Genomic DNA, 25227 nt, shown 5'->3' with positions numbered 1-25227 from the left:
CACATAAATGCACATTTTGGGTTTCTGCGTTCAAAATTCTCATGGTCACATATTACTGCGTATGTTTCTATGACCGCTTTTGAGCAATTGAATGCACATTGAAAGTTAACCCAGGTTGAAACTTTGACCAATCAGGGAATTGGCTTTGGTTATGTTTGGATGACAACCCTTTGAAAATTGATCATGAAGGATTAATTAATATTTGCGTCTATTACAATTCAGAAAAGAGCTGTGGAAGAAAAAAACCTGGAGCAAGATTCACCAGATTTACACCACTTTGACATTTTGCACCAAACCTCTTCCAACTGTAGGTGGTTGACCTGAGCTAGTAAACAGTAGAAAAAAAGAAGCCCCTACCTGTGTGAACGAAGCATAACAGAATTAATATTTCCATAGCATTGACATTTTTGGAGATTTGCATAAAGATATGTGCAAATAGCAAACGTCTACGACATTTTTGACACATCAATTTTAAAGAAAACCCAAATTTACCAAATGTTGCAGTTTCTCAATTGGCTGAATTCAGGAGGGAACAAATTCCCGTTGACTTTCCTGTTCAAAAGTCCAACACTACCCACCTCTGGTTTCAACATCTGGTTATTTCTTCCTTAGTTATAAATCAGTCAGCCATTGTTCCATTTAGCGAAAATGTAATGCCTTTTTTGGTCTCATTACCTGTCTTTCTAAAGAAGCAAGTTAAAAAAATACATTTAAAGACGTCAGAAGCAAACGTTTCTTATTTTGTCTATTGTTTTTCCTACAATGATGTTTCATCTATAAAGGAATAACTCAGACACTATGGCATGATTTGGTTATGTACCTGGAGAGCCTCATGGGGATCCCACCAATGAAGGCGAGCAGCCTCGGGGGGGTGACCTGCCTGATGTGATGAGGCTGTGAAACTGGAATTGGGAAGAATCTGTACACCAAGAGGGACCCAGCACTTATCTGAACAGAAATCAGCAGAATTTCTGTCAGGAATTTAAAATCAAAATGTGGCATGTGGAAAGGTGGAATCAACTATGCAAACCTCCAGATGGGAGTGGGTATGTGGGGATTAGGGGAGGAGCGCCCTCCGCTGGCTTGGATGTCACAGTGCCAGGGATCACCGTCACGGCAGTGCCATTATCTCCTAGATAGCAAAAGCACCTGTATAATAACTTTCATGATAACTGATTGTGTGATGTGCAAACAGATTCGAATTTTATATTCATAAATCATACTGGTTTCCCCCATCCTCAGGGCTCTGCATTAATCAAAATAAAACCATCTCCATCCGCTTCCCTGCATTTATCTCCAAAACATCTGCTATGATCTGTTCCTCTGATGTACTCATTCCTGATCCTATCCACATCCTCAACTATCCCAAAGAGAACCTCAACATCTAGATCTCTGCTGCCTCCAGCTCTTATTCTGCCTCTTTCTCAGAGTCGCTGTCTCTAAACCAAGCATGTCCGAAGTCCGGCCAGTGGGCCAAATTTGACCCAAATTGAAATTTCTATCAGCACGGTCGTTCCTGTCATAACACATAAAATGCAGCCCCCAACACTTTCTAAAAACAGTGTGTAAAATTTCTTGATTGTGATTGGCTAAATCAAATTCAATTGAATTCAATTCAATTTTATTTATAAACTCCAAAATCACAACATTTGTCTCAATGGCATTCTGTCATATGCCATTGTAAATCTGTGGCAAAACTGCCGTGGGACCCGTCAGTGATATTTCTATGCTGGCGGTAAAAGAAATGAACAGATTTGTTTCTCTGATCAAAACCACTATTATGTACTTCTGAATAAGATATCTATTTGTAGTATATACCTGTTCACATGATTTAAATTTAGAAGTTTACGATGAGTATTTACCATATTATAGTATGGAAGATTTGATCTGAACCCAGATTTTGAATTTTTTTTTCTTCAATTATGAAATTCACAGTAATTTTGTTAAAAATCCATTTAGATGAATCTCTGTTCTATGTGAAGAAATGAAAAGGATCCCAGTACAATAATAATTTAATTAAATAGTTAATTTGCACATGTTATAAGGGTTCAAAGAATGCAGGCCGAAATGTTGGCTCTCACACATTTTTACACCTTGAAAAATTTGGCCAGCTGTGCAAAAACAGTTTGAACACCTCTGCACTAATCGCACGACATGACTGCCCTCACCACAGTCTCCTACACCATCCTATTCATTCTTGGTGACACTCTTGCCGCACATCACACCTGGAACCTTCCTGCTCATACACCCCTCTTTACCCCAAGACAGTTGACTCTAAACGCTTACAATCTTCTTCCTTCTTCACCTCTGCTCCCTGTAACTTCATTGCTCAACTCCAGTTGCTCTCATTTACATACAGATCATCTGTCTTGCTGCAGCTGATCTTCATTTCTTTTCTTTCCAAAGCAAACCTCCACCTCTCTAGATGTTCCTCCACCTGCTCTCTGCTCACAGTACAGATATTAGCATCATCTGCAAACATAATGATCCACTGAGATTCTTGTCTAACCTCAATGTCAGTCAGTCCATCACTAAAGAAACAAAAAGAGGCTCAAAGTTGATCCTTGGTGCAGTCCCACCTCAACCTTCAATTTCTCTGTCACACCTACAGAACATCTCATCACTGTCTACCAGCTATGTCAAACAACGCCAACGTTCTTCTCTGTCACTCCAGACTTTCTCATCCAAACCACAGCGCCTCTCTCTGGATCCTGTCATAGGATTTCTTTTGATCTGCGGAGACAGCATGCAGATCCTTCTGACCTCCTCTGATTTTTCTCCTGAAGAATCCTCAAAGCAAATATTGAATCTGCAGTTCTATTCTTTAACATAAACCACACTGTTACTCACAAATGTTCACCTCTGACCGCAATCAAGTTTAAGTCAAGTCTTTACTATTACTTCATTGTGTGATTCATCAGCTTTATTCCTCTGTAGTTGGGTTAAATGATTATTAAAATGACTACTTTTGTATCTTCAAAGGTTTTTTTTAGAATGAAACTCTAAATATTTAGTTTGCATCAAATCAAGTTCCTCATACTGCAAAGATGTATTCTAAGTAAATTCTTAGACTTTAAAAAAAAGAGGTGTGATCCTCCACATCTGTGACAACACGTAGAATACAACATTAGAAAAACTGTTACTTTAAATCTATTAGTATTAACAGAAGTGCCGTTACAGTGATTTACCTTGGCAGTAACAACACCTGCTCTCCTCTTCATGTACCAGACTAAGACCCTTCAAACACAAACAAATGCTATTAGTTCATTTGTGCATAGATTTGTTAAAAATGTGGCTAAATACCAACTAAAAAGTATTTACTGTCTAAGTTTTGAATATTCTCTGAAATTCAGTGTAGTTTGTACCAGTCCTTCATTTCTCTGAGGATGACCAGAAAACCGTAGCATTGGCTCAAACCAACTATGAAACTCTGTCTATGTTGTATGGGATTTTTACTTCTGTTACAGAAAAAACACTATAAAAAAAACATCTTATCGGTAGTTAATATGAGAGACCTTAAATATAGTCCTATTTTCCTGCCAAACAAATATCATAAATGTTTATGTTTAGTATCTGTAGAAACCTTTTTAAAAAGGTTTTTGTATTTATTTGTTTTTATTTAGTTTTTCATTGCGGTCTTGTTTTCTGATCTTAAAACAATTTGATTTTTTTGAGGTTAAAATGTGATTTCAGAGTAAAATTGTAAAGGCGGGGAAGTTTAAACATTTCAGTTTTTTAAGAGTATAAATTACTAGACAATCATTGCAACTGCCAGCACATATCTATACTCATGTGCTCTGGGGAATGACAGAAAACTGAGACTTTTGTCTTGGGTTTAAAAAGCATTAACCGAAACAGGATAAAATTATTGTGTCTTTGTTTGGTTTAGAATCAGATTTAATGTATGTTGAAATTTTTCTCCACTTTGCTGTGGGTCCTTTGTGTCATGGCACTTCCTGTTTCCAAGATCAACTTGAGCTTCTTCCAAAACATGAACATATTTGAGGAAAACCAAACATTGAAGTAGAAAAAAACATGATGAACATGATGAATGTTAAGAATGTCTTAGACTATTTATTGGGATTAGAGAGAATTGCGATGCAGTGTTTCTTTTACCGGGGGGCATCCAATGGCATCATACGGACAGTAGAGGGTGCATTCCACCATCAGGTTGGAAAGACAGCGACACAACTGACACGGCTGTGACCGCCATCTGTCTCCCACTGTGTGAGTCTGACCTTGATACTTGCACTCCTTACAGGGAGCCGTCTGACACCTGCATGCACAAAGGAAAAGGGATTATAGATTACTGATCATTGAAAACTAGTATGGAATAACAGTTTATAATCTGACAAAAACTACCAGATAAAGGGATAAAGGATCTGTTCGTGCAGCAAACACACCTGCAGAGTCAAACCCCCCCTCAAAATAGTTCCTACTTTTATAAAAGCTTAACTAACAGAAACGTGATTAAATCCAGATTCAACAAGGGTTAACAAGGGTTCAACAAGATGTCTATGAAGACTCTCATTCATCCAGGTTGGTTCCATTGTAGTAGGTTTAGGGGTTGTCATCTGGACTTGGTTTTAAAGTTAAAAGACTTTATACCAGCTCAACTTACATATACCAGCTCTTCGACCAGCTAATTCAGAATTGACAAAGCTTCTTGGATAAAAGATGAAACGTCTTCTAACGTTAAAACCAAGTCCAGATGACAGCCCCTAAACCTACTACAAAGGGTTAACAAAGCTTGAAAAAAACAACTCTGTTTAAGCTTTCCTAAAGGCTGATCAGGGTCAGTTCAGTCACCTCTGACTCTGTAAGTCTGAGTTCATCACATTTACAGATAGAATAAGACGTTAATCTAAAAATAATATATGATATATCAGAGAAACGAGAAATGCAGAACGGAATCTGACTGACTGTGCCAGGGATGTATTTAGAAGAAAAATCTGAAAACCAAATAAAAACAAAAGGTTTCCAACCAATAGTATGGTATGATGGAACTTCAAACCTCAGAAACATGCAGCAACATTGGGTCCTGAGAGCTGAAATCTCAAAAACACTTTAAGGGACTTACCGACGGGCCTTTCTGTGAATCCCTCTACACGCCCTCCCATTCCCATGCTTGGATGGATTATTTGGACTGCGGAAGGACCACTGGACGCTCTGGACACCACACGGTCCCAAACAGTCCCCCCACTCCGACCAGGATGACCAGCCGCAGTGAACTTCAGCAAGACGAACACAGTTAACAAAAAATCTACAAGTGAACGCTGCTCTTTGTTTTTGTTTTTTCCTCACCTGTGCAGTCTGGGATGGGCTGACATTTCTGAGGCTTTCCTCTCTCACAGACACAGAGCTTACAGTCTGTTTTGATCTGTTGTCCCGGCCAATAGTACACACCGGCTACTTCACACATACACTCATCTGGAGAAACACACTGCTGCATGTGGTTCATCGCCTGACCTTCTGGACACCAACAACCTGAAGTACAAAGACAAAAGGAGAACACAAGACAATGACATGTCAAGAAATAAATAAAAAGGACTTCAAGGAAAAGGTTTCAAAGCCATTGCTGACCAGAGAAGCAGGGAGAATCACAGGATGTTCCACTGCTGATGTGTGCACAGGACATGGGACAGGGGCCACAGCTGTGCCTTACCAGGTTAGGGGGACACCTGGCCTCAACACATCCATCAGCAGGACACGGTTCTGGAGTTTGAGGGAGGAGACATTTACTTTATCAGTATTGAACTGACACCATCAGTGTAGCTCTCTTTCCATACAACCAACACCAAAACATTTGCATCTTTTAAAGACACCAACATGTAAATTGTAGGCTCTTGAGGAGTCTACAGATGTTACTTACTGATCTGCACAGACAGGTTAGATGGTCCAGGGAGCTGGGAGCAGTCCTGACCTCCATAGCGAGGAGGAGTGCAGCTTCTCTGCCTCACCTGCACTCCACCACAGGGAGTGGAGCAGTTTGACCAGCTGACCCAGGACAGCCACTGACCATCCACTGAGGAAAATGGTAGGCTTTAGACCTCAGTGACATGTCAATGCGTGTTCAAGCAGCCATTTCCAAAGAAAAATGCCAAAATGCGCATTTTGGGCTTACGCATTAGAAACTCTTGCTTTCACATGCAGCTACACTGATTGTTAAGACTGTTTTCAGGCCCTACATACAAAACTGGCAGCCATTGAAAGTTAAACCAGTTTGACCAATGAGGGACTAAGATTTGGTAGTAGCGTATGGATGGTAACCTTTTTCTTTCATAAAAGGGCCAAATGTTTGAAAATTGGTCATGAGGGATTAATTAATAATCATGGTTTGTGTCTGGCTGGAATTCTATGACACCAAAAGTCTTTCATATATTAGAATAAAGCTTTGAAAGAAAAAGTCTGGAGCAAGATTCACCAGGTTTACATCGCTTTGACATTTCACGCCAAACCTCTTCCAACTGTTGGTGGCTTACATGAGTTAGTAAACAGTAGAAAAAGAAGAAAAAGCCCATCCCTGCTGACTAGTTTAATCACCATGCGCTAAATGTGCATTCAAGAAACATGTTTTGCACATTATTGAAGGCGTGTCACATCCTGGGTGTGAACATAGCTTTAGGAGGATAAATTCTGGAACATTTTAGAAAAGAGACAAATGTCAAAGAACTTATCAAATATTCTGCTCTCTCGTAACGGTGATATAGTGCAGTATCCAAATTTAAAACATATTTGGATGACGTTGTATTATATTTAGCACTTATTTCCTTACCAGGGCATGTGGTCCTGAAGCACGGCTGATGCTGGATCTTTTGGCCTCGACAGTGGCGCAGTGGATCTCCATGAGGGCAGGATCTCTCTCTGCTCATGGAGCCTGTCCCACATGAGGTGCTGCAGGGACCCCAGGGGCCCCATGAGCTCCAGGCTCTGCAGCTTTGCTCATCTGTTGAACCTGCGAGTGCCGTTAGTGAGGCGTCCGGACAGTCTTCCACGCTGTTACAAACCTGACAAGGATAACAGTATTTAGTTTGTACATACAGGGAATGCATGCTTTGATCATTTTTGTGAAGGTATTTTAAAATCCATATGTGTAATGGTACAGGTGGTTTCAGTGTAATGTTAAGCAAAACGAGAACAGAAACACATTCATGTATTTTCTGGACGCTAAAACAGCGGAACACATGACAATTTGCTGTCTGATCATGGACAACAGATCTAATGTGTTCTCACCGAGTTAAAAGAAACACATGTTCCATCCATGCACGTGTATTCAGAGCAGCTGATGGAGGTGTTTGTTCTTTCAGGCGGGGCTGGTAAAACTGTTGTATCTTCACAGACAAAAAACATAAAAAACAAGGACAAATTTTTTATTAATTGAACATTGAAAGGATTTCTTTCAACTGAATTTCCTGAATATGGTAATATTTAATTTTCATTCATTCATCTTCTTCCCTTTTGGGGTCACAGGGCTGCCGGAGCCTATCCCGGCCACTTATGGGCAAAGGCAGGGGATGCCCTCGACAGGTCTCCAGTCTGTCGCAGGGTCACACATACCACACACCCATGCACTCTCACATTCACACCTATGGACAATTTGGGGTGACCAATTAACCAATGAAGTATTTTTTGGGACGGTGGGAGGAAGTCGGAGAGAAGAGAACCCACACATGCGCGGGGAGAACATGCAAACTCCACTCAGAAAGGTCCCCCATTGATGTTCTGTTTCAGGTCCCCCAGCTGGGATTTGAACCAGGGGCCTTCTTGCTGTGAGGCAAGAGCGCTAACCACTGTGCCACTGTGCATTATTATTGATAGGAAATTAAATATAACAAAAAATGTAGATGGATGGATGGATGGATGGATGGATGGATGGATGGATGTCTAGATTTTAACGTATTAAAAATTATTAAGTAATTAAATTAGGTTTTACATATTCTAATCCCGAAGGACTCTTGTGCAGCAAGATGCACAATCGTGACTGACAGAGCCTCTTTGGTTAATTCTTTGAGTTTTTTAAAAAATTTCAAAGTGAGACAACCTATTGGTTCCCTAACACAGTCACTAAATGTTTCAGTAATACAGTTTGGTGAAGCATCCCTTATGAGGGAGCACAAAAGCATTTAGACATTTTTATAAAAAATACGTTCCAAAAATTTACAGTAGAGGACATGTCTCAAATGTGTTCACATTTTTATTAGTACTACATTTTCAGTACTTGGAATACAATGCAATAACCTCTAGAATGGGTTTTAAATGCAGGGATCAAAGTCTGTCAAATGAATAGAATGTTTTGTTCTTTTCTTGTGAGTGGAGCTAAACATTTCCTCATAGTTTTACTTTAGGTGCAATGTTTCCTTTGCTTTACAAGAGCTGCAACTGAGAGGTTTAAGATCACAGATCCACCCCAATGGAAATGTTGTTTTTGGTGTTTTTAATATGTTCTAGTGTCAATTTTTCTCATTATGGAGGGGATAGATAAAGAAAATTAAGATTTAAATGGCATTTCTGAGTGTTTTTTTTTTTTTCAAATCCTTGTAAATCGGGAGCAGACAAAGAAATGCAGTTGGAAAAGTTCTCAGTTGTGACCTAACGTCAGGCCACAAGCTCCCAGCTCCATTCCCTTTGTATGCATCCACTTGCAGACAAATATATCCATGAATGTCTTTTTTTTCTGGTCTGAAATGGAATTTGGATTAAACGGATGGATAGCTCCAATATTGCAGTCTTGCCCACAGTATCTTAAATAAATAAAAGGATGACGGGACATCAGTGAAGGCTGACTAATCGCCAATTCAGAGGTGAATTTCCAATGAACTATTGCTGCTCTGCAGATATGTCCAAATGCGAAATCTTTCCCTACCCCGACAGCTTCTCCCTACCCATACATTTACTCCTCCAAACTGAGAGATTTGGAAAAATAGTGTCTTCGAATGTGGATGTTACTCTCACACGATGATGTCATCAACAGTTGCCTGTCAGCTACAGTAGCAAGGAGCAACTGAGGTAAACTACATCCATAGATATAATACTAGACAGAAGAAGTTCTTTATGAAATATTAGTTATTTTGGCAGCTCCTTTTCATACATAGAAGTAAGAAGGCTCAATCTCTGAGGCACCGTCTTATTTTATTATTATTATTTTTATTATTCATTCCTGGTGGCCAAAACTTTTTTTTTCATGACATCAACCTAGAGTCTGTCTCGGCAGCGTGTCTGCATTTCCTCCACAAAAAACAAACAACATCTAAACTTTTGCAAACACTGATGTGCATATAAAAGGAAAGCATTTTTGCAGATCACCACTTGCTTCGTGAAGAAAGTGGGTGTGTGTTTTAGTCTGGGGGCGGTGCTGACAGCGCTGACTCTTCCTGGAAGGGGCTGTTCCTCACGTTCATACAAATGAATGTGAGAACCCACTTGTTTTCATGGATTGGGAGAAGCTGGTGCTCAGAGAGAAATACTCAGAAATGCGTAAATGGATCAAAATACCACTTTGAGGTTGTTTTTTGTGAGGAATGAACATTATAAGTTAAAACTTTCGTTTTTGAGAAAAGGCTCAAAATATACATTTTTAACTTGGCTTTTACGATTTTGTTAAAACCATATCTTATCACACACATATTTTATTTGTTTTTTTGTTATCAAGATTCAGTCATTTATTTACATATCAACATTTTATGCTTTACTTCATACTTATCACTTTTAGTTATTTAATTTGACTCTTTTTAATGCTTATATTCCAGGGTTCGGCTACCTTTGTCTGGGGTCAGATTTCCGCAGTGATCACCTTGACTGGGGCGGGTGGGGTTATGCACTATGGCTTAATAGCTTTGGTGTGGGCCATCTGCATTCCTGGGCTGGGTGGGCGCAGTGGTGATGTCCTATATGGGTGGCTGGCCCCGTGTATGGATCCCCACAATACTGTTTACTCACAGCAGTGCCAAGCTATGTGTTTCTTTTGCACAGTTATTAGTCCATGTTTTATGTTTTCATATGAGGGGTTGAGGTTCTTGCTCGGCGGTGGGGGCCTGGGGCTGAGGCGGTTTAGCTTGGTTGGTGTTTGGATGAATATGTCTAAATGTTGGGTAGGTGGGGTTAAGGCGGGGGTGAAGGTAGGACAAATATGTGTACTTGACTGTTTTTAGAATTTCTTTGAATTATTTGTCTTTATTGTTTTTTATTACGCTGCTTTAAGCTGCCTCAGAATGAAAAGCGCTTTATAAAGAAATGTTGATTTGATTTATAATACATTAAAAAGCTAAAAAAAACTTGATTAAAGATTTTGATTTCATCTTGACACTTACCACACAAAAAACACTTTACTCTATTAATTACCCGAGCTAATATTTGAACTAACCCTCTGCCCAGTTAAGCAGAATTAACTAACTAAACAAACGGAAAGTACCCACTCCTGGATTGTTTTTTTATCTTTGTCCTTCCAAAGTCTCTGCCTCACAGTCTTTCTCTCCTACCTTCTGTGGGATAGTTTTCGTTTACATTTTTAATGGGAGCTCACCACAAACCAACTCGTCTTCTCCCTTTGGACAGTCCAGGACGCCGTTGCAGACCTGTGACACGTTCACACATGTGTTGTCGTCACATGGGAAGCTGCCGGGACACGAAGGTATCTGGGAGGAACCTTGAGAAAAGTCAGAAGAAAAGGGACAATTTAAAGAAAAAAAAGTCAAAATAAAAGTATAAGAAACTGCGTTATTAAAAGGTAGACATAACTAAAGTAGTATACCAGAAATTTTGAATATATGAAAAAATGGCCATCATGGTGTTTCCTTTTACATGTTGCCTCATTTGTGTTTCCCATAACTAACCACAGTTGTTGACGCTTTCGTCAGAGCCGTCTTTGCAGTGAGGAGTCCCATCACAAAGCTGCAGGTAATGCACACACTGGTCCTGACTGAGGCAGGGCACATGGCCAAACCCACACAGACCGCCACAGTCCTGCTCGTCACTCCCGTCCATGCAGTCCGATTCCCCGTCACAACGCCAGGCCCGAGGGACACACTGCCCACTGGAGGCACAGCTGAACTCGTTAAACCTACAAGCTAAACAATCAAACACAGAAATGAAAACATTACAAACTGTTGAAATAAAACTTTCAAACAAAAATATTAAAAAAAATAAAAATAAAAGACGTAAAAATACCGTAATTTCCAGGTTATAAGAGGCGATTTTTGTCATACGCTTTCAACCCTGCGGTTCATTCAATGATGCGGCTAATTTATACATTTTTTCTAACGGCCGCTAGGGGCGCCCGCACAGAAAAGGTAAGCGTGAGACTGAGAGAATACGGTCTATATGTTGAGGAAAACCCAGGTTTAATGTAAATTCCCGCTTTGTCAATGAAAAGCATGGACAGACCCTAACCATTGAAAATGCAAGAAGAAATGCAGTCAGTTTTTCACTCGTGACGGAGAACGAGAACAGAGTTGTCAGTCAACTAAACCGTCAATCAACTGGCTGTCCTAGAGAGCTGTCCGTGTCCCATTTCACAGCATGTCTCCGAACAGTTTCAGAGAGAGTGAGGAAATGAGAGAAACTAAGTGCTGAATTTCATATCCAGCATCAAGCTCATTTATTTTGACACACCCTCATGTAGCCAAACAGCATGAAGGTAACTTCTACTCTAAGGCCCCTCACTCATGGTGCAACAAAAAAAAGCCATGCTCAGCCCTATTTTGGCCGCATCCCACAATCCCTTGCTGCCTTTAAACCCAACATTTGCGTGACTACTGCTGCAATATGACAAAGCTTTCAAGTTAAAATCAATCGTTAAAAGCAGTGTGAAAAAATCCACCATCACCAACGGGTTTGGAAAAGCCGGTCTGCTGCATGACGGAGAGGAAGGAGAGACTGAGAGAGTGTGGCGAAGAATGTCTGACACTATTCCAATCCGACACTGAGGAAGAAGACTTCCCTGGTTTCAGTGCACAGGAGGAAGATGAAGAAAGCTCTCAGTACTCTTTTACGTTCTGGTTTTTAAACCAGCCCTGTTAGCGGTGTGTTACAGTGTGTTACTGTTGTGGAAGAAAACTCTCGCATGGACACCACTGACAACTCTGATCTAGGCACTGTTTAGAAAGAAAAGCTTAGGTACATAATTAAAACTAAGAAAACTCTTTCTGTGTACCGTCTTTCTTTGTAAATATATCATGCATTGAACCTTTCCTGCAATTACTTTTTTTTCTTGCTTTTCTCTCCGCCGAAGGCCGATCTGTCTTTGGTTGTTCACTTCCCCGTTCGGACCCTCAGAGCCTCCAGAGCGGGTTAATAAAGAATCATTCATCTTCTTCTGGGGGAAACCTTTTTTTATTACAGTTCTCTTTTACTCTGTATAATAAACATATACACACACCCTCAACACACTTTCGCTGCTCTTGCTCTCCCTCCTTCTCCCTCCCTCTTGAGCTGCACGCACTCTACCCTCCTTCCACTCCCTCCTCCTTCTTACTCACTTGTGCAGTTTCAGCACATACACATGCTCAATCTACAACACGTTTCAATGTGGGCACATGCGGCTTATAGACAGGTGCGGCATATGTATGTACAAAATGGTTCATCCTTTAAAAATGTAATGGGTGAGGCTTGTAGTCAGGTGCAGTCTATAGCCCGGAAATTACGGTCATAAAATGTAAAAATCTCAACATTTTATGGTGGCATTAATGTTTTGTCACTGCAGGCATCCTGGTTAGGAGACATGTCATGTAGAAAAGGTGGAAATCAATGGCAAAGAGTAAAAAGGTATTAATAATTCCCTCACATCCTGAAAATACACACATTGGAGGACCAACTCAACCCTAACTGAAGTTAAAAGACAAAAAAAATCTAAATTTGCAATAAATTCTGCCTGACGTTTTGCAGAGGCAAAAGATTCTAACACAGCCTTTGATCAGCCTGAACAGTGCTGTTTTTACAGTATTGATGCAGAACAAATTATGGTAATAATAAAACCACTACACCATGGCATCACCAGACACACACAAAAAACATTTTCCTGCCCTGTATAATGGTAAAATTAGTAGAGGTGTAACAATTAATTGACTTATTGATTAACCATTTATTATTCCTACAATCTAACCAGAACAATCTGTCTGAGGCAAGTTGTTAATGGAACCAACCTACAGCCGTGGCCAAATGTTTTGAGAATTACATAAACTTTGGAAATTGAAAAAGTTGCTGCTTAAGTTTTTACTATAGCAATTTGCAAATACTCCAGAATGTTTTGAAGAGTGATCAGATGAATTGGATAGTCCTTCTTTGCCATGAAAATTAACTTGATTCCGAAAATAACTTTCCACTGCACGACATTGCTGTCATTAAAGGACTTGTTGAGATCATTTCAGTAATTATCTTGTTAACTCAGGTGCGAATGTTGACGAGCACAAGGCTGGAGATCATTATGTCCAGCTGATTGGGTTAGAATGGCAGACTTGAGGTGCTTGAAAAATCATTGTTCCTCCATTGTTGACCATGGTGACCAGCCAAGAAACACATGCAGCCATCACTGCGTTACATAAAAATGACTTCACAGGCCATTTTTATGCAGGGATATTGTGGCTACTAAGATTGCACCTAAATAAAAAATTATAGGATCATCAAGAACTTCAAGGAAGGAGGTTCATTTCTTGTTAAGAAGGCTTCAGGGCGTACAAGAAAGTCCAGCAAGCGCCAGGATCGTCTCCCAAAGAAGATTTAGCTGTGGCATCGGAGTGCCACCAGTGCAGAGCTTGCTCAGGAATGGCAGCAGGCAGGTGTAAGCGCATCTGCACGCATAGTGAGGCGAAGACTTTTGGAAGATGGCCTGGTGTCAAGAAGGGCAGCAAAGAAGCCACTTTTCTCCCAAAAAACCATCAGCGACAGATTGCTGTTCTGCATAAAGTATGGCGAAAGGACTGCTGAGGACTGGGGCAAAGTAACATTCTCTGATGAAGCCTCTTTCCTATTGTTTGAGGCATCTGGAAAAAGTCTTGTCCCGATAAGAAAAGACGAGCGCTACCATCAGTCCTGTGTCGGGCCAACAGTAAAGCATCCTGAGACCATTCAATGTGGGTTTCTTTTCATCCAAGGGAGTGAGCTCACGCACAGTTTTGCCCAAAAACAAAGCAATAAAAAAAGAATGGTACCAAAACACCTCCAACAGCAACTTCTTCCAAAATCCAACAACAGTTTGGATGTATTTTCCAGTGTATTTTCAAGCACAATGGAGCACCGTGCCATAAGACAAAGCAATAACTAAGTGGTTCGAGGACCAAAACGTTGAAATTTTGGCTCCATGGCCTGGAAACTCCCCAGATCTTAATCCCATTGAGAACTTGTGGTCAAACCTCAAGAGGCGGGTGGACAAACAAAAACCCACTAATTCTGAAAAATTCCCAGAAGTGATAATGAATGAATGGGTTGTTATCAGTCAGGATCTGGCCCATGAGTTGATTGAGAGCATGCCCAGTCAAATTGCAGAGGTGCTGAAAAAGACGGACCAACACTGCAGATCCCGACTCTTTGCATTAATGTTATGTAATTGTCGATAAAAACCTTTGAAACGTATGAAGTGCTTGTAATTATATTTCAGTACATCACAGAAACAACTGAAACAAAGATCTAAAAGCGGTTTAGCATCAAACTTTGTGAAAACTAATATTTGGTCATTCTCAAAACTTTTGGCCCAGACTGTAAAGCCTTATAAAATGTGTGCCATCACATTCTATCACAGTGGACAACACACACAAGTGATGTTAGCAAAAACTGATCAGTCCTTCATTTCAGTCCAATGTGTGGAAACAGTTTTGAATTCAGCAAAGACATGTGACCATACAGTGTGCTAGAATGTTCTAATAATGTTCCCCTTTGGATTATTTGGATGTGAAAAACAACAATGGGCTGAACTTTAGGAAACTAAAATGTGAATGTGAATTTGACATTCATTCTGGTTTACTTCAGTGGCGGCTACTGGTCTGTCAGAGAGGGGAAGCTCATTTTCGGCCTACATCATAAAATTGTCTATTTATTTAAAAGTAAATTCTGCCCTACTAACGTTATATGAATGAATGAATGAATAAATGAAGGAATGAATGAATGAACGATCTAAAAAAAAAAATTAAACTCTGTAAAACTGAAACAAGGAATGTGATGTATAATTGTGTGAAATGTATGATCAAAATCAAGCAATTTCACCAAGCAAATATCAAAGAAATAGGTTGCAGCAGTTTTTATTTCGACTGAACTTGAGAAATCCGCGATGGGACTGAGAATAGCTTAAGTGATTCCTTATAGTGCAGAATCGCTGTCAGTCAAAAGGAGACGCAGTCTTTCGACAGACCCTCCAATTATGACGAAGAAGCTCGGAGTCTGCGCCAGCCCACTCCCCATTCACCCCCAGAGATGCTGAGAGTCCGTGGGCGGGACATAATCGCAGCGTTTATCCAATGACCGTCTAGTTTCGAAGCGCTGGAAAAAACATGTTCGAAACAGCCCCATTGAAGTCGATTGACGCTGGGCTTCAATAGGGAAATGCACTGTGACACTGACGGAATGTATGAGAAGGAAAATCGAGTCAGCCGACCTGCTATATGCAACTGATTCTGAAGAACTCGTCTTTGACATGAACGTTTTCTAACGCATTTTTAGTCAATAAAATGTTAATACAATAGTACATATTTGACCATTAATTTTGTGACATTATAAGGGAAGCCGAGCTTCCCTTGCAGTCTTAAAGAAATCGCCACTGGTTTACTTGTATGTTTGTACACATATTTAATTTACACTTGATTGTCTTGTAAGTAAATACAAGGAATCTGGAAAACTTCACCTGCACTGTTCAGTACCTGCACTGGTTAAGTTTTGGCTAAAGATGCCCTGGATCCATTTTTGAGAAGTGAATCGGATTGTTCAAAATGCAAAATAAATTGCATTGGCAACCACAATTTTACGATATGAATCAAATAGTTGTTAAAATGAACCGTTACACCCCTAATAGATTTATTAAAATAAAGCAAAAGAGATCGATTCCTTTGGGGATTTTTTGTAATTTTATTTTAGACTTTGTCATCATAAGCAATTTAGAACATGCAATTAAGATATATTTTAAATTGTCCAATGAAAAATGAGGTATAACAACCCTTAAATATAGGATTTAAACTTGCTGAATCTACAAATATAGTTTTTATCCTGCTTTTTACATTTATTTCAGCTTCACAATCTGACAGAGCTTAGAGAGAAGAAAATAAGGACAGAAAAACAGTTTAGTTATTGTAACCCTTGTGCTATCCTAGGCACTTTAACGTTGGGAGTTGGGTCATCTAGACCCACTAGACAGTGCTCTGAACCTTTTTTCTTCAATGATTTGTGATCTTCACTGGTGTCCATGGATTACATGAAATCTTCCCACCTTTATCCACCTTTGTCATGGTAGGGAGAACACGTCAATGTAAGGGTGGGGTCATCTAAGATAGCACAAGGGTTAACAAAACCTCAACAAAATGTCATGAAGAAACATGACATTTTGATGGATTAAATAGTTTTTATTAAGCTTGTGGTTTGGATTTGTGTACCTTTACGTGGACAAACAGCTTCATCTGTTCCAGCGGGACAGTCTCTGTGTCCATCACAGACTCTGTGTGCCGGGACACAGTTACCCACCGGGCACTGAAACTCTCCTGGTGCACACATACATCTGCAAATTCATCCAAAACACACACATTGATGACATCTTAACAACACTACGCTATCAGGGAAAGCCCGTTCAACCCCACCGTTGGCATTCAAACAGGCAAAACTCAAAAAAAGAAGAGTAATTATTGAAACAAAACTATTAGTTTGAATGACAACTCACCCCCGCTCATCGCTAAAGTCTCCACAGTCGTCATGGCCGTCGCAGCGGTGGAGGTAGAGGATGCAGCGCCGTCCAGGACAAAGAAACTCGCCGTCATTGCAGACCACGCCACAGTCTGAGCAAATAAATACAGATCAAGATGAAAGTTACACAATGCATATAACTGACATAAAACTCATAAAACGTCTTCCTCCAAGACGCTTAAACAACCCTTAACCTAAAGACAACATGACTGCTTAAATTGACTACAAAGAAGCCCTGAAAATGCTGTGTTGTAACACAAACACCTTGTTCATCGGATCCATCAGCAAAGCCACAGTCAGGCCGTCCATCACACACATGGCTGGATGCCAGACACTTTCCATTTGCACACTGGAACTCCCCAGCCGGACAAAGAGGCATAGGCAGGCTGGGTCCACAGAAGTCCTCATCTGATCGGTCGGCACAGTCTGGGTTTCCATCACAACGCAGAGCCAGGTTGAGACATGGTCCACTGCAAGGTTGGGGTCAACTCACTTAATTCACTTTCGTTTGAGTAGAGCAGAAATATCAGTTTTTAAAAGCAGTTTTCATTCTGCATATCAGGGATGTATTTAAAACTGAAGAAAAGGAATGAAGTGAAGAGTTTTGTACCACATTATCAGTCAGAAGGCAATAACACAGAGATTTCACCATAAAAAAGCTCCACATATTTGTTCTACAAGTTTTACATTTGAGTCTCCTTTTTCCAAAAAATGTACTAGTCTCACTTTTGAATGTTTTGAAGTTTCTTTCTGATAATCTTTGAATTTATTCTAAAAGTCTTCCCCGCTGGTTGTGCTGTTTTCAGCCAAAATAAAAAAAAGCCTGTGTCGTTTTCTAGGACAGAGTGTCTGCAGAGTTGCAGGAGTTCCTCCAAAATTCACTTCTGAGTTACAAAGTAGCATAGTATAGTATGCAGTGAAATGTATTGCACGATGATTCGCCAGTATGAGAAATGACCCCACAGTAATGACGTCACAGCCTAAGCTTAAATTTTTATTAAAGTTTCCTCCATTATGAGAAAAATGCTGCAAGAACATGTTAACAACTCCTAAAAAAATTTTGGATTGAAATGGATCTTTAATGATGAACGATATCTGACACATTTATTCTTTGATATTTATTTCAGTTAATATTATGGGTGTCAATAACAGTTTGGTCACAATATTTAAAAAGTTCCATGGCTTTTTTTTTTGGAAGAGAGATGTAAAAGATACAGATACGCTTTGAGAAATCACTCTAGTACTGCGAATAACAGCAGTATTGGTTGAATCCCACAGATATGAAAAAAATTCTGTTGGTTGAAAATAAATCAGGAAGTTAATATCTGCTTCTGGCAAACTGTCAGTTTTTCTTCCTGGTGCGTCTCTACTGTCTGAGCTTTTATGCCATGTGTCAAACTCAAGGCTCGCGGGCCAAATGTGGCCCACTATATCATTTTTTTGTGGCCCGAGAGTGCATTAACATTTGCATTTCTTAAAATAAAAAATAAAATATCTTATCATATATCATATCTAGAGGGAATCAGACTTGAAAAATCGGATTGGGCTACTTACTAACCATTAAGATTTAAACACTGTCCAAATAACCTAACTTGACAGAATCAAATTTAAAAGGATTTATGCTAGAGTAACAAGCAAACATGTTTTCTATGCAACTGTAATTGTTACTTTAAAAAGTTATGGTTAATAAATAACGAGTTACTTAACATTGAGTAGTAGTTACACTTATTTTCCATTGGATTAAGTTACATGTATAAGTTTTATCTGGCCCTTTGAGGACAGACACTATGCTGATGTGACACTCGGTGAAAATAAGTTTGACACCCCTGTTTTATTTACATTTGATGAAAGCAAAAACATGCCCAACCACAAGCTAGCTTCAACCAAGTCAGGTTGTTTCCAATTGACTAAAGCTATACCTATTCTTGGGTCTTCATCATTATCAGTGTAAACATAAAAATTGTCTAAAAATAAAAATCATGTTATTTTCTTATTCCAACCTGGACATAAACCTAAGCTCACCTTGGAGTGCTGTCACAGCGGAATTGCTCCACAGAGCAGGTGGACGGACAGATCTCATCAGAGCCATCGCCACAGTCATCCTCGTTGTCACAGAGCCATTGAGAGGGAATACATCGTCCGGTGGCACAGGCAAACTCTGCCTCTAAACAGGGAGGTGAGGAAGCAGGGCAGGCCACCCCCTCACATTGCCACAAGCCCTCTACACAGGAACTACACAAACACACAAAAGTATCAACAGCATGGTCATGAGCATCTTTACAGAGTCAAACAAAAAGGAACAGACCAGTTCTGGCAGCGCTGAGTGATGGAGGTTCCTGGTGGAAACATGGAGCCTTCCCACTCACAAGGACAATCTAAGGGCAAAATACAGCCATCACCTGTGGAGGAAAAGGTAAAGCACTTTTACAAGACAGGGACTGCATTTCATGTACCGGTACATGTTTAATGACAAAGTTGAATCTATTCTAATCTCATAAACTCTAGTTGAATATATTCTAATCTAATTTAATCGAAACTAATCTAAATTAATTCTATTCTAATCTAATCTACTCCATTCTAATCTAGTCTAATTTATTCTATTCCATTAGAATTGAATTAAATTAAATTAAATCTAATCCATTCTGATCTAATCTAATCTAATCTAATATCCAATATATTTTATTATATTCTATTCTGATATATATATTATTCTATTCTATTCTATTCTATTCTACTCTATTCCAATCTAATGTAATTATTCTAATCTAATCAAATATAATTATTCTGATCTAATCTAATCTATTCAAAACTAATCTAATCCATGCTAAATTTATCTATTCTATTCAATTTTGTTCTTTTCTAATCTAATCCAATCTATTAAATTCTACAGGGTTTGATGCAGATTGTCTTTGTCAGCTGTTTCAGTTTTTATTACAGGGTTAAAATCGTCATCTTGAACCCTCAAAGGGGGAAATTTTTCAGAAAAACAAAACAAAATGAAATGTGCAATTGAAATATGCATCAATTCACTCTGTTCCACAGTCATTTACCAACACAGTTGGATCAAAGAAGGGATGCTTTGCTGTGCTCTTTTATACTCAGAATCTCACCCTGTAGGTGAATATTTTATTCTTCCCGATTTGCCCAACAAGCCAAGGCAGCAGAGCCAATCGATGGAAATAAAGAGAAATTGTTCCTTATTCCATAAAAAAACTTGGCAAAGTCAATGTTGAATTGTTTCATCTGACATCAGTCAATATTTAGCAATATGATTGGTCTGTAGATCGAGGTGGACAAACGTTTTGACCCATGGGCCACAAAGGGCAGTAAAATTTGACAGAAGGGCCGGACAAGAAGCAGATGGTAACCCAATCGATCAGAGAAAGAAATAACAAAGAATCTGGACGAAAACATGCTTTAATTTTGTTTGGAAAGTGTGTGTTTGTGTGTGTGTGTGTGTGTATATATATATATATATATATATATATATATATATATATATATATATATATATATATATATATATATATATATATACACACACACATATATACACTCATATATATATATATATATATATAGTCTAACTCCAGTGAAGTTCAAGTTCATGAATTCATGTGGAAAATCATGAATGCAGAAATACAAAGGAGCTTTTGAAAGCCACAAATTGAGCTGAATGCAGGCATCTGTAACAGATTTTACTTTGAAAAGCTCAGTAATGAACAAACACCAAGGAATAAAACCTCTGCTGATATGTTATTATGCCAGATTTAGATGCATTTGAGTCAGATTTTTTCAGGTCATCAGGACTGTAAGTGAATAAGACATTTAAAAAGGCAGAAAGAATTTCTATGATCAGCTTCTCAACCTACTTCTAAGTATATAAAATGTGGCATTGTGAAACCCTTCCTTCATATAAATCTTCACTTGGTCTCCAGTAAAAGTTTAAATGGATGGAGGATGGAAAATCCCATTGAGGGAAACCAGAAAACAGTTACTTTCTGTAAGCCTTTGAAGAAATGCTTTTGTTTACCGTGATGGATGGTGCCGGCAGGGCAGAAACAGCCTTCAACACAGGAGAGCACCTCACAGCGCGAGTATGAATGCTGCTGAACACTGGGGCATGACTGAGAGCAAGCTGGACCACAAGGCTCATAGATCATTCCCTTCTCACACTGCAAAGCTGAAGAGGCAGAACCAAAGTTTACATCAGGGACACTGTTAAAAGGTAATCTCTGTCATCTCTAGAGTTTGTGCGTGAAGAACATACGACAAAGCTCCTGAGATCTCCAGCGGACATAGACTCCTCTTCGGTTGCATTCTTCTGCGTATGAAGCAATTGCTGTGCAGAGACATTCACAATCTCCACCTGAGTCACAGCTAAAACACAACATTTCATTCTGAAGGACCCTCATGAAGGAATGTAGAAATTATTTGAGATTCACTAGTGATTGGAGCTACATTTACAGTGTTTCATTTTAATATTTTATCCAAGGACATCCTTATGTTTTTACAGCTGTATAACCTAACAAAACCAAAGGGGTGTGACTCATCATGTACATAACATGTGACTATAAAATGAGAGGTAGAAATGTACAGGTATCAGGGTGAAGGGATCCTAAAAGTAGATTCCTGTTAGCTGAGAGAAAGAATTAAGTAGGCCATTACTTTTGTATTGTTTGATAGGAACAGAATATAAGTCTGAATAAATGAGAGATTTTGAGCCAAGAAGGGAACCTGATGGCAAAAAAGGCAAAGTCAAACCACAAACATAACTTCTGAGTGAGGAGGGCACAACCAAGGAAGGGCTGACTGAAGTTGATCCCTTCAGAGAACAGCCGAAAGGTAAAGAACATTTTACTCTTAACCTACAACAGATTATTTCCTATAGATCCAAATCCTTCAGTTTTTTGATTAATTTTCTCACAAGTGCATCTAGTCAAGTTTTTTGAGCCAACATCTGTATCATTGATGGTTACATGCATTTTTATGAGATAACACTTTGTCGTTTTCAGAAGTGTTTTATATCTGAAACACCTCACTCCATTAAGTCTCCATAAAATCAAAAATCTGTGTTATAAACTGTATGTTTTTGACATTTTATGACAGTAAACTTTTGCAAATAAAGGATATTTCTTCTTTATTTATCTCTTTTACAGGCGAATTTTAAAATACATTTCCAATTTTTTTTTTTGGCAATTTTTAAAATTATTCCACTAATGTTGTTATTGTTGTTCACCTTTTGGCATATCCTTTCACAAAATCAGCTTTAACTGATTCACACAGGTGGTTTGTTAGAGATTTTTACAACAAAGTCCTTCCTGATACAACCCTGTATTTTATCCAGGCTGGGGACCGGCAGAGGGGGAGAACCAGACTAGACTTGTGTTGAGGAATGTGTAACTACTCACCCACAAGTATCAAAGACACACCAATCATAGTAGTGCTGAAAGGGAACCTCAGTGTGACACACTGAGAACAGGTCCTGCGTCAGAACAGCACACCTTTTTTTGGCCCAAGTGACTCTGTGGGGATTTAGCTGAAATCGAACATATTAAAACATTCAGTTAAATTTGCATAACTTTTTAAAAGATTTTCAACTATTTGCAAATGATTTTCACTTGCAATGTAACCATGTATTCTAAATAAACACTTTAAGCCTGTAAAATGTTTTCATGGCATTTAAAAAAAAACTCAGTTTTGAAGTCTATTTTTGTCCATTTCTCTGTTTTATTCATTGCAAACATAAGTAAAACTTGAATTTACAGTCTACATCTCCAGACAATGCATGTTCACACACACATTCAGACAATGAGCTTACAAGAAAAAAACAAGCTTCTGTCATTTTTTGCTTTTAGAATGTCAGCGTTTGTGTGTGTTTGTCTCACTGAACTCACAGCACAAGGATCTTGGAGGTCCTGGTTCTCCACATCAGGACAGGAGGGGCTGACCTTCCAAGAATTTCCAAAAACTTCCGCCGTAGACTCAACACTTCCCTGATGGGTTGTGAAGTCGTTTTCTGTGTCCTCATCAAAATTACCGCAGAGACCCCCAACCTGGCCCCGCAGGTGGGCAGCCAAATGCACATATACACGCATACCTGGAAAACAGACCTTTGTTGAATAGCTTTAATTAACCTATAAACAAGATCACCACTGTATGTAGGCAATATCAATAAAAACTGGTAATCTATTCATAATCCTTTTCTTAAATCCTGGGTATGGATTGCAGGGCCAGCAGTTTGAGTTAGGAATGGTCATGAAATATAGATTAACCTATTAATTAAGAATTTCTTATCTTTCCTTTCACTTCATCAAATAACGTCAGATGTCAACCCATTGATCTACAGAGATCCATCTATCCCCAATGTCCAAACTGAATACCCCAATACTTAAACTCCGCTTGGGACAGTGACTCATTTAAAATCCAAAGAGTGCTTACCACCTTTTTCCAGCAAAAAACCAAAGCCCTGTACTTGAAGGTGCTGATTTTTATTCTAACCAATTCCCATTGAGATACAAACAGCTTCCAAAAAACCTGTCATTCTCAGAAACAAGAAATTCTAATGCCCAAAATAAAACTCGACCCACAATGACATATCCTGGGAGCAAATACACTAAACAAAGTCAGAAGCCTTATTCAGATCCACAAAACACTTGTTGATTTGATGTGGAAACTCCCGAGACACCTCGAGGACTTTAGCTAAGACTAGTCACATATGCCAAAATGCCACACCGCGGCGACCAAAGTTTTTCAGCAAAATCGGAAGATGGCCGCACAGTGGCATTTGTTATCCGACCATTTTTACACACCGCTCGGGCACATTTGCAGGTTTTGCGGTCCAGTCCAGTGACAGATGGGTGGCAGGAAGGCAGCAGGGAGTCAATTGATTGATAGGAGGGTTTCCAAGGTCCCAAAAATTGGCCAATATAGACTCCCACCTTCCAGCCACCCCCTGTCCCCGTGCTGCTGTCCCACTGCCACCATCCAGTTGTTAGCGTGGGCACTTGACCATGGCACCACAGCGACTCTGAGACCTGCATATAGACGTATTGCAGTTGATGCTAAGAAGAATATGAAGAAAACAGAACATTGTATCTTTTTGGGAGGTCAGATGTGTAAAGATTTCTAAATTTATAAACTGACAAGATTATAATGTGTGCTCAAAAATGAATGACCAATGGTGCAGAATGGCCTGCATAAGGACGCCCGTCGGCCGGGGACTTTCACATCATCCAATCAGAGCTACTGTCGAGTGGCGTTCCGGTTGCCACCACCCTGTGACTGCCCAGCCGTTGCCCGATTGAATAAAGACATCATCCTCGCCTGACGCCTGACTGACGCTGTCTGGATTCATGACCACGCCAAGGATTTTCAAAATGATCAGGCATTAGCAGTTAATCTTCAAGATTCTGCCAATGCCTCCCCATCGCGCGTGGCAGTTGTATATGTGACCATAGCCTAAGGTAAAGAGATGGTCCTGTGGCAATTAAAGATACACCACAAAGCTAGAGACCAGTTTTCACAAAGAATCATTTCAATGAACACCATCTTACCTCCATCCCACATCAAAGTGACACCCAGTCGTGAAGAGAGGGAAACAAAAAGGCCAACTTTCTCCAAAGTGAGACCGCTGCCACTATAGGACTTGGGTAGTGTCACTGGCATTCCGTTCACTGTCACAGCTTTACCTAAAAGTCCATGAAGCGATTTTTGTTAAGGACACAGTGAAGAGCTTTTAACACATTGCCACACATTACTTTATACAACACAGCATAACACATGTTCCTTTTGATCTAAAACAAAAGTTTAATCAAATTATTTTCAGATTTGTTCTGGTGGGTCTCTGCAAAAGTTAACCTATCAGAAGTAAGAAAGGTTCTGAAACTTCTAGCAAACCCTTACCTGAACATTGCAGATTGGAGTTCATTCATTCATTTTCTACCGTTTTATCCCTTTTGGGGTCACGGGGCTGCTGGAGCCTATCCCAGCTGTATCGCTGAAATATGGCGACTAAATTGGCTTTATTTCTCTGGAGCTGGAGGTAAGGCATTTTCTATGGGTGATGTTAGACTTGCTTTGTGCAGTTCTCTATACAGTAGATACAGTCAATGGTTTTTCCCTAAAGTTAATGGTTTTTCCCAGAGTTTCCCACTCTTTTAGTATCCTCTTTTATGTTTTCATTTTTATGTTTTCACATTTTTCCAAGTAGTTTAAAGGCAAATATAGGAGGGGTTTTTCACCATAATATTGCTGACACAGATTTAAAATGATCAAAAACATTGTAAAATGACTCACAATAACATTTACAATATTTGTGTATAAAATCTCAATTAATGTCTACAAATCACTGAATGC

General features: G+C 39.4%; 1 protein-coding gene across 1 annotated transcript in view; it reads right to left on the bottom strand.

The window, feature by feature from the left end:
- Positions 1 to 25227, bottom strand: part of sspo (SCO-spondin) — a 146304-nt gene that overhangs the window by 91517 nt on the left and 29560 nt on the right. Inside the window, exons 17-39 of the mRNA XM_023950427.1 lie at positions 24426 to 24560; positions 22767 to 22969; positions 22281 to 22408; positions 21119 to 21249; positions 20955 to 21052; positions 19175 to 19290; positions 18891 to 19101; positions 17134 to 17341; positions 16847 to 16961; positions 16527 to 16687; positions 10830 to 11063; positions 10520 to 10642; positions 7234 to 7331; positions 6776 to 7007; positions 5873 to 6025; positions 5584 to 5715; positions 5305 to 5487; positions 5081 to 5231; positions 4117 to 4276; positions 3179 to 3237; positions 2510 to 2531; positions 1031 to 1160; positions 821 to 948 (exon numbers count right to left, since the gene is read on the bottom strand). Coding sequence (XP_023806195.1) covers positions 821 to 948; positions 1031 to 1160; positions 2510 to 2531; positions 3179 to 3237; positions 4117 to 4276; positions 5081 to 5231; positions 5305 to 5487; positions 5584 to 5715; positions 5873 to 6025; positions 6776 to 7007; positions 7234 to 7331; positions 10520 to 10642; positions 10830 to 11063; positions 16527 to 16687; positions 16847 to 16961; positions 17134 to 17341; positions 18891 to 19101; positions 19175 to 19290; positions 20955 to 21052; positions 21119 to 21249; positions 22281 to 22408; positions 22767 to 22969; positions 24426 to 24560 — 3311 coding nt within the window. The remainder of the gene's footprint in view (positions 1 to 820; positions 949 to 1030; positions 1161 to 2509; positions 2532 to 3178; positions 3238 to 4116; positions 4277 to 5080; positions 5232 to 5304; positions 5488 to 5583; positions 5716 to 5872; positions 6026 to 6775; positions 7008 to 7233; positions 7332 to 10519; positions 10643 to 10829; positions 11064 to 16526; positions 16688 to 16846; positions 16962 to 17133; positions 17342 to 18890; positions 19102 to 19174; positions 19291 to 20954; positions 21053 to 21118; positions 21250 to 22280; positions 22409 to 22766; positions 22970 to 24425; positions 24561 to 25227) is intronic.

This window comes from Oryzias latipes, chromosome 20 (genome assembly GCF_002234675.1).
Source record: "Oryzias latipes chromosome 20, ASM223467v1".
Classification (NCBI taxonomy): Eukaryota; Metazoa; Chordata; class Actinopteri; order Beloniformes; family Adrianichthyidae; genus Oryzias; species Oryzias latipes.
The sequence above is the reverse complement of the archived record's forward strand: the minus strand, read 5'-3'. Positions and strand labels throughout refer to the sequence as shown.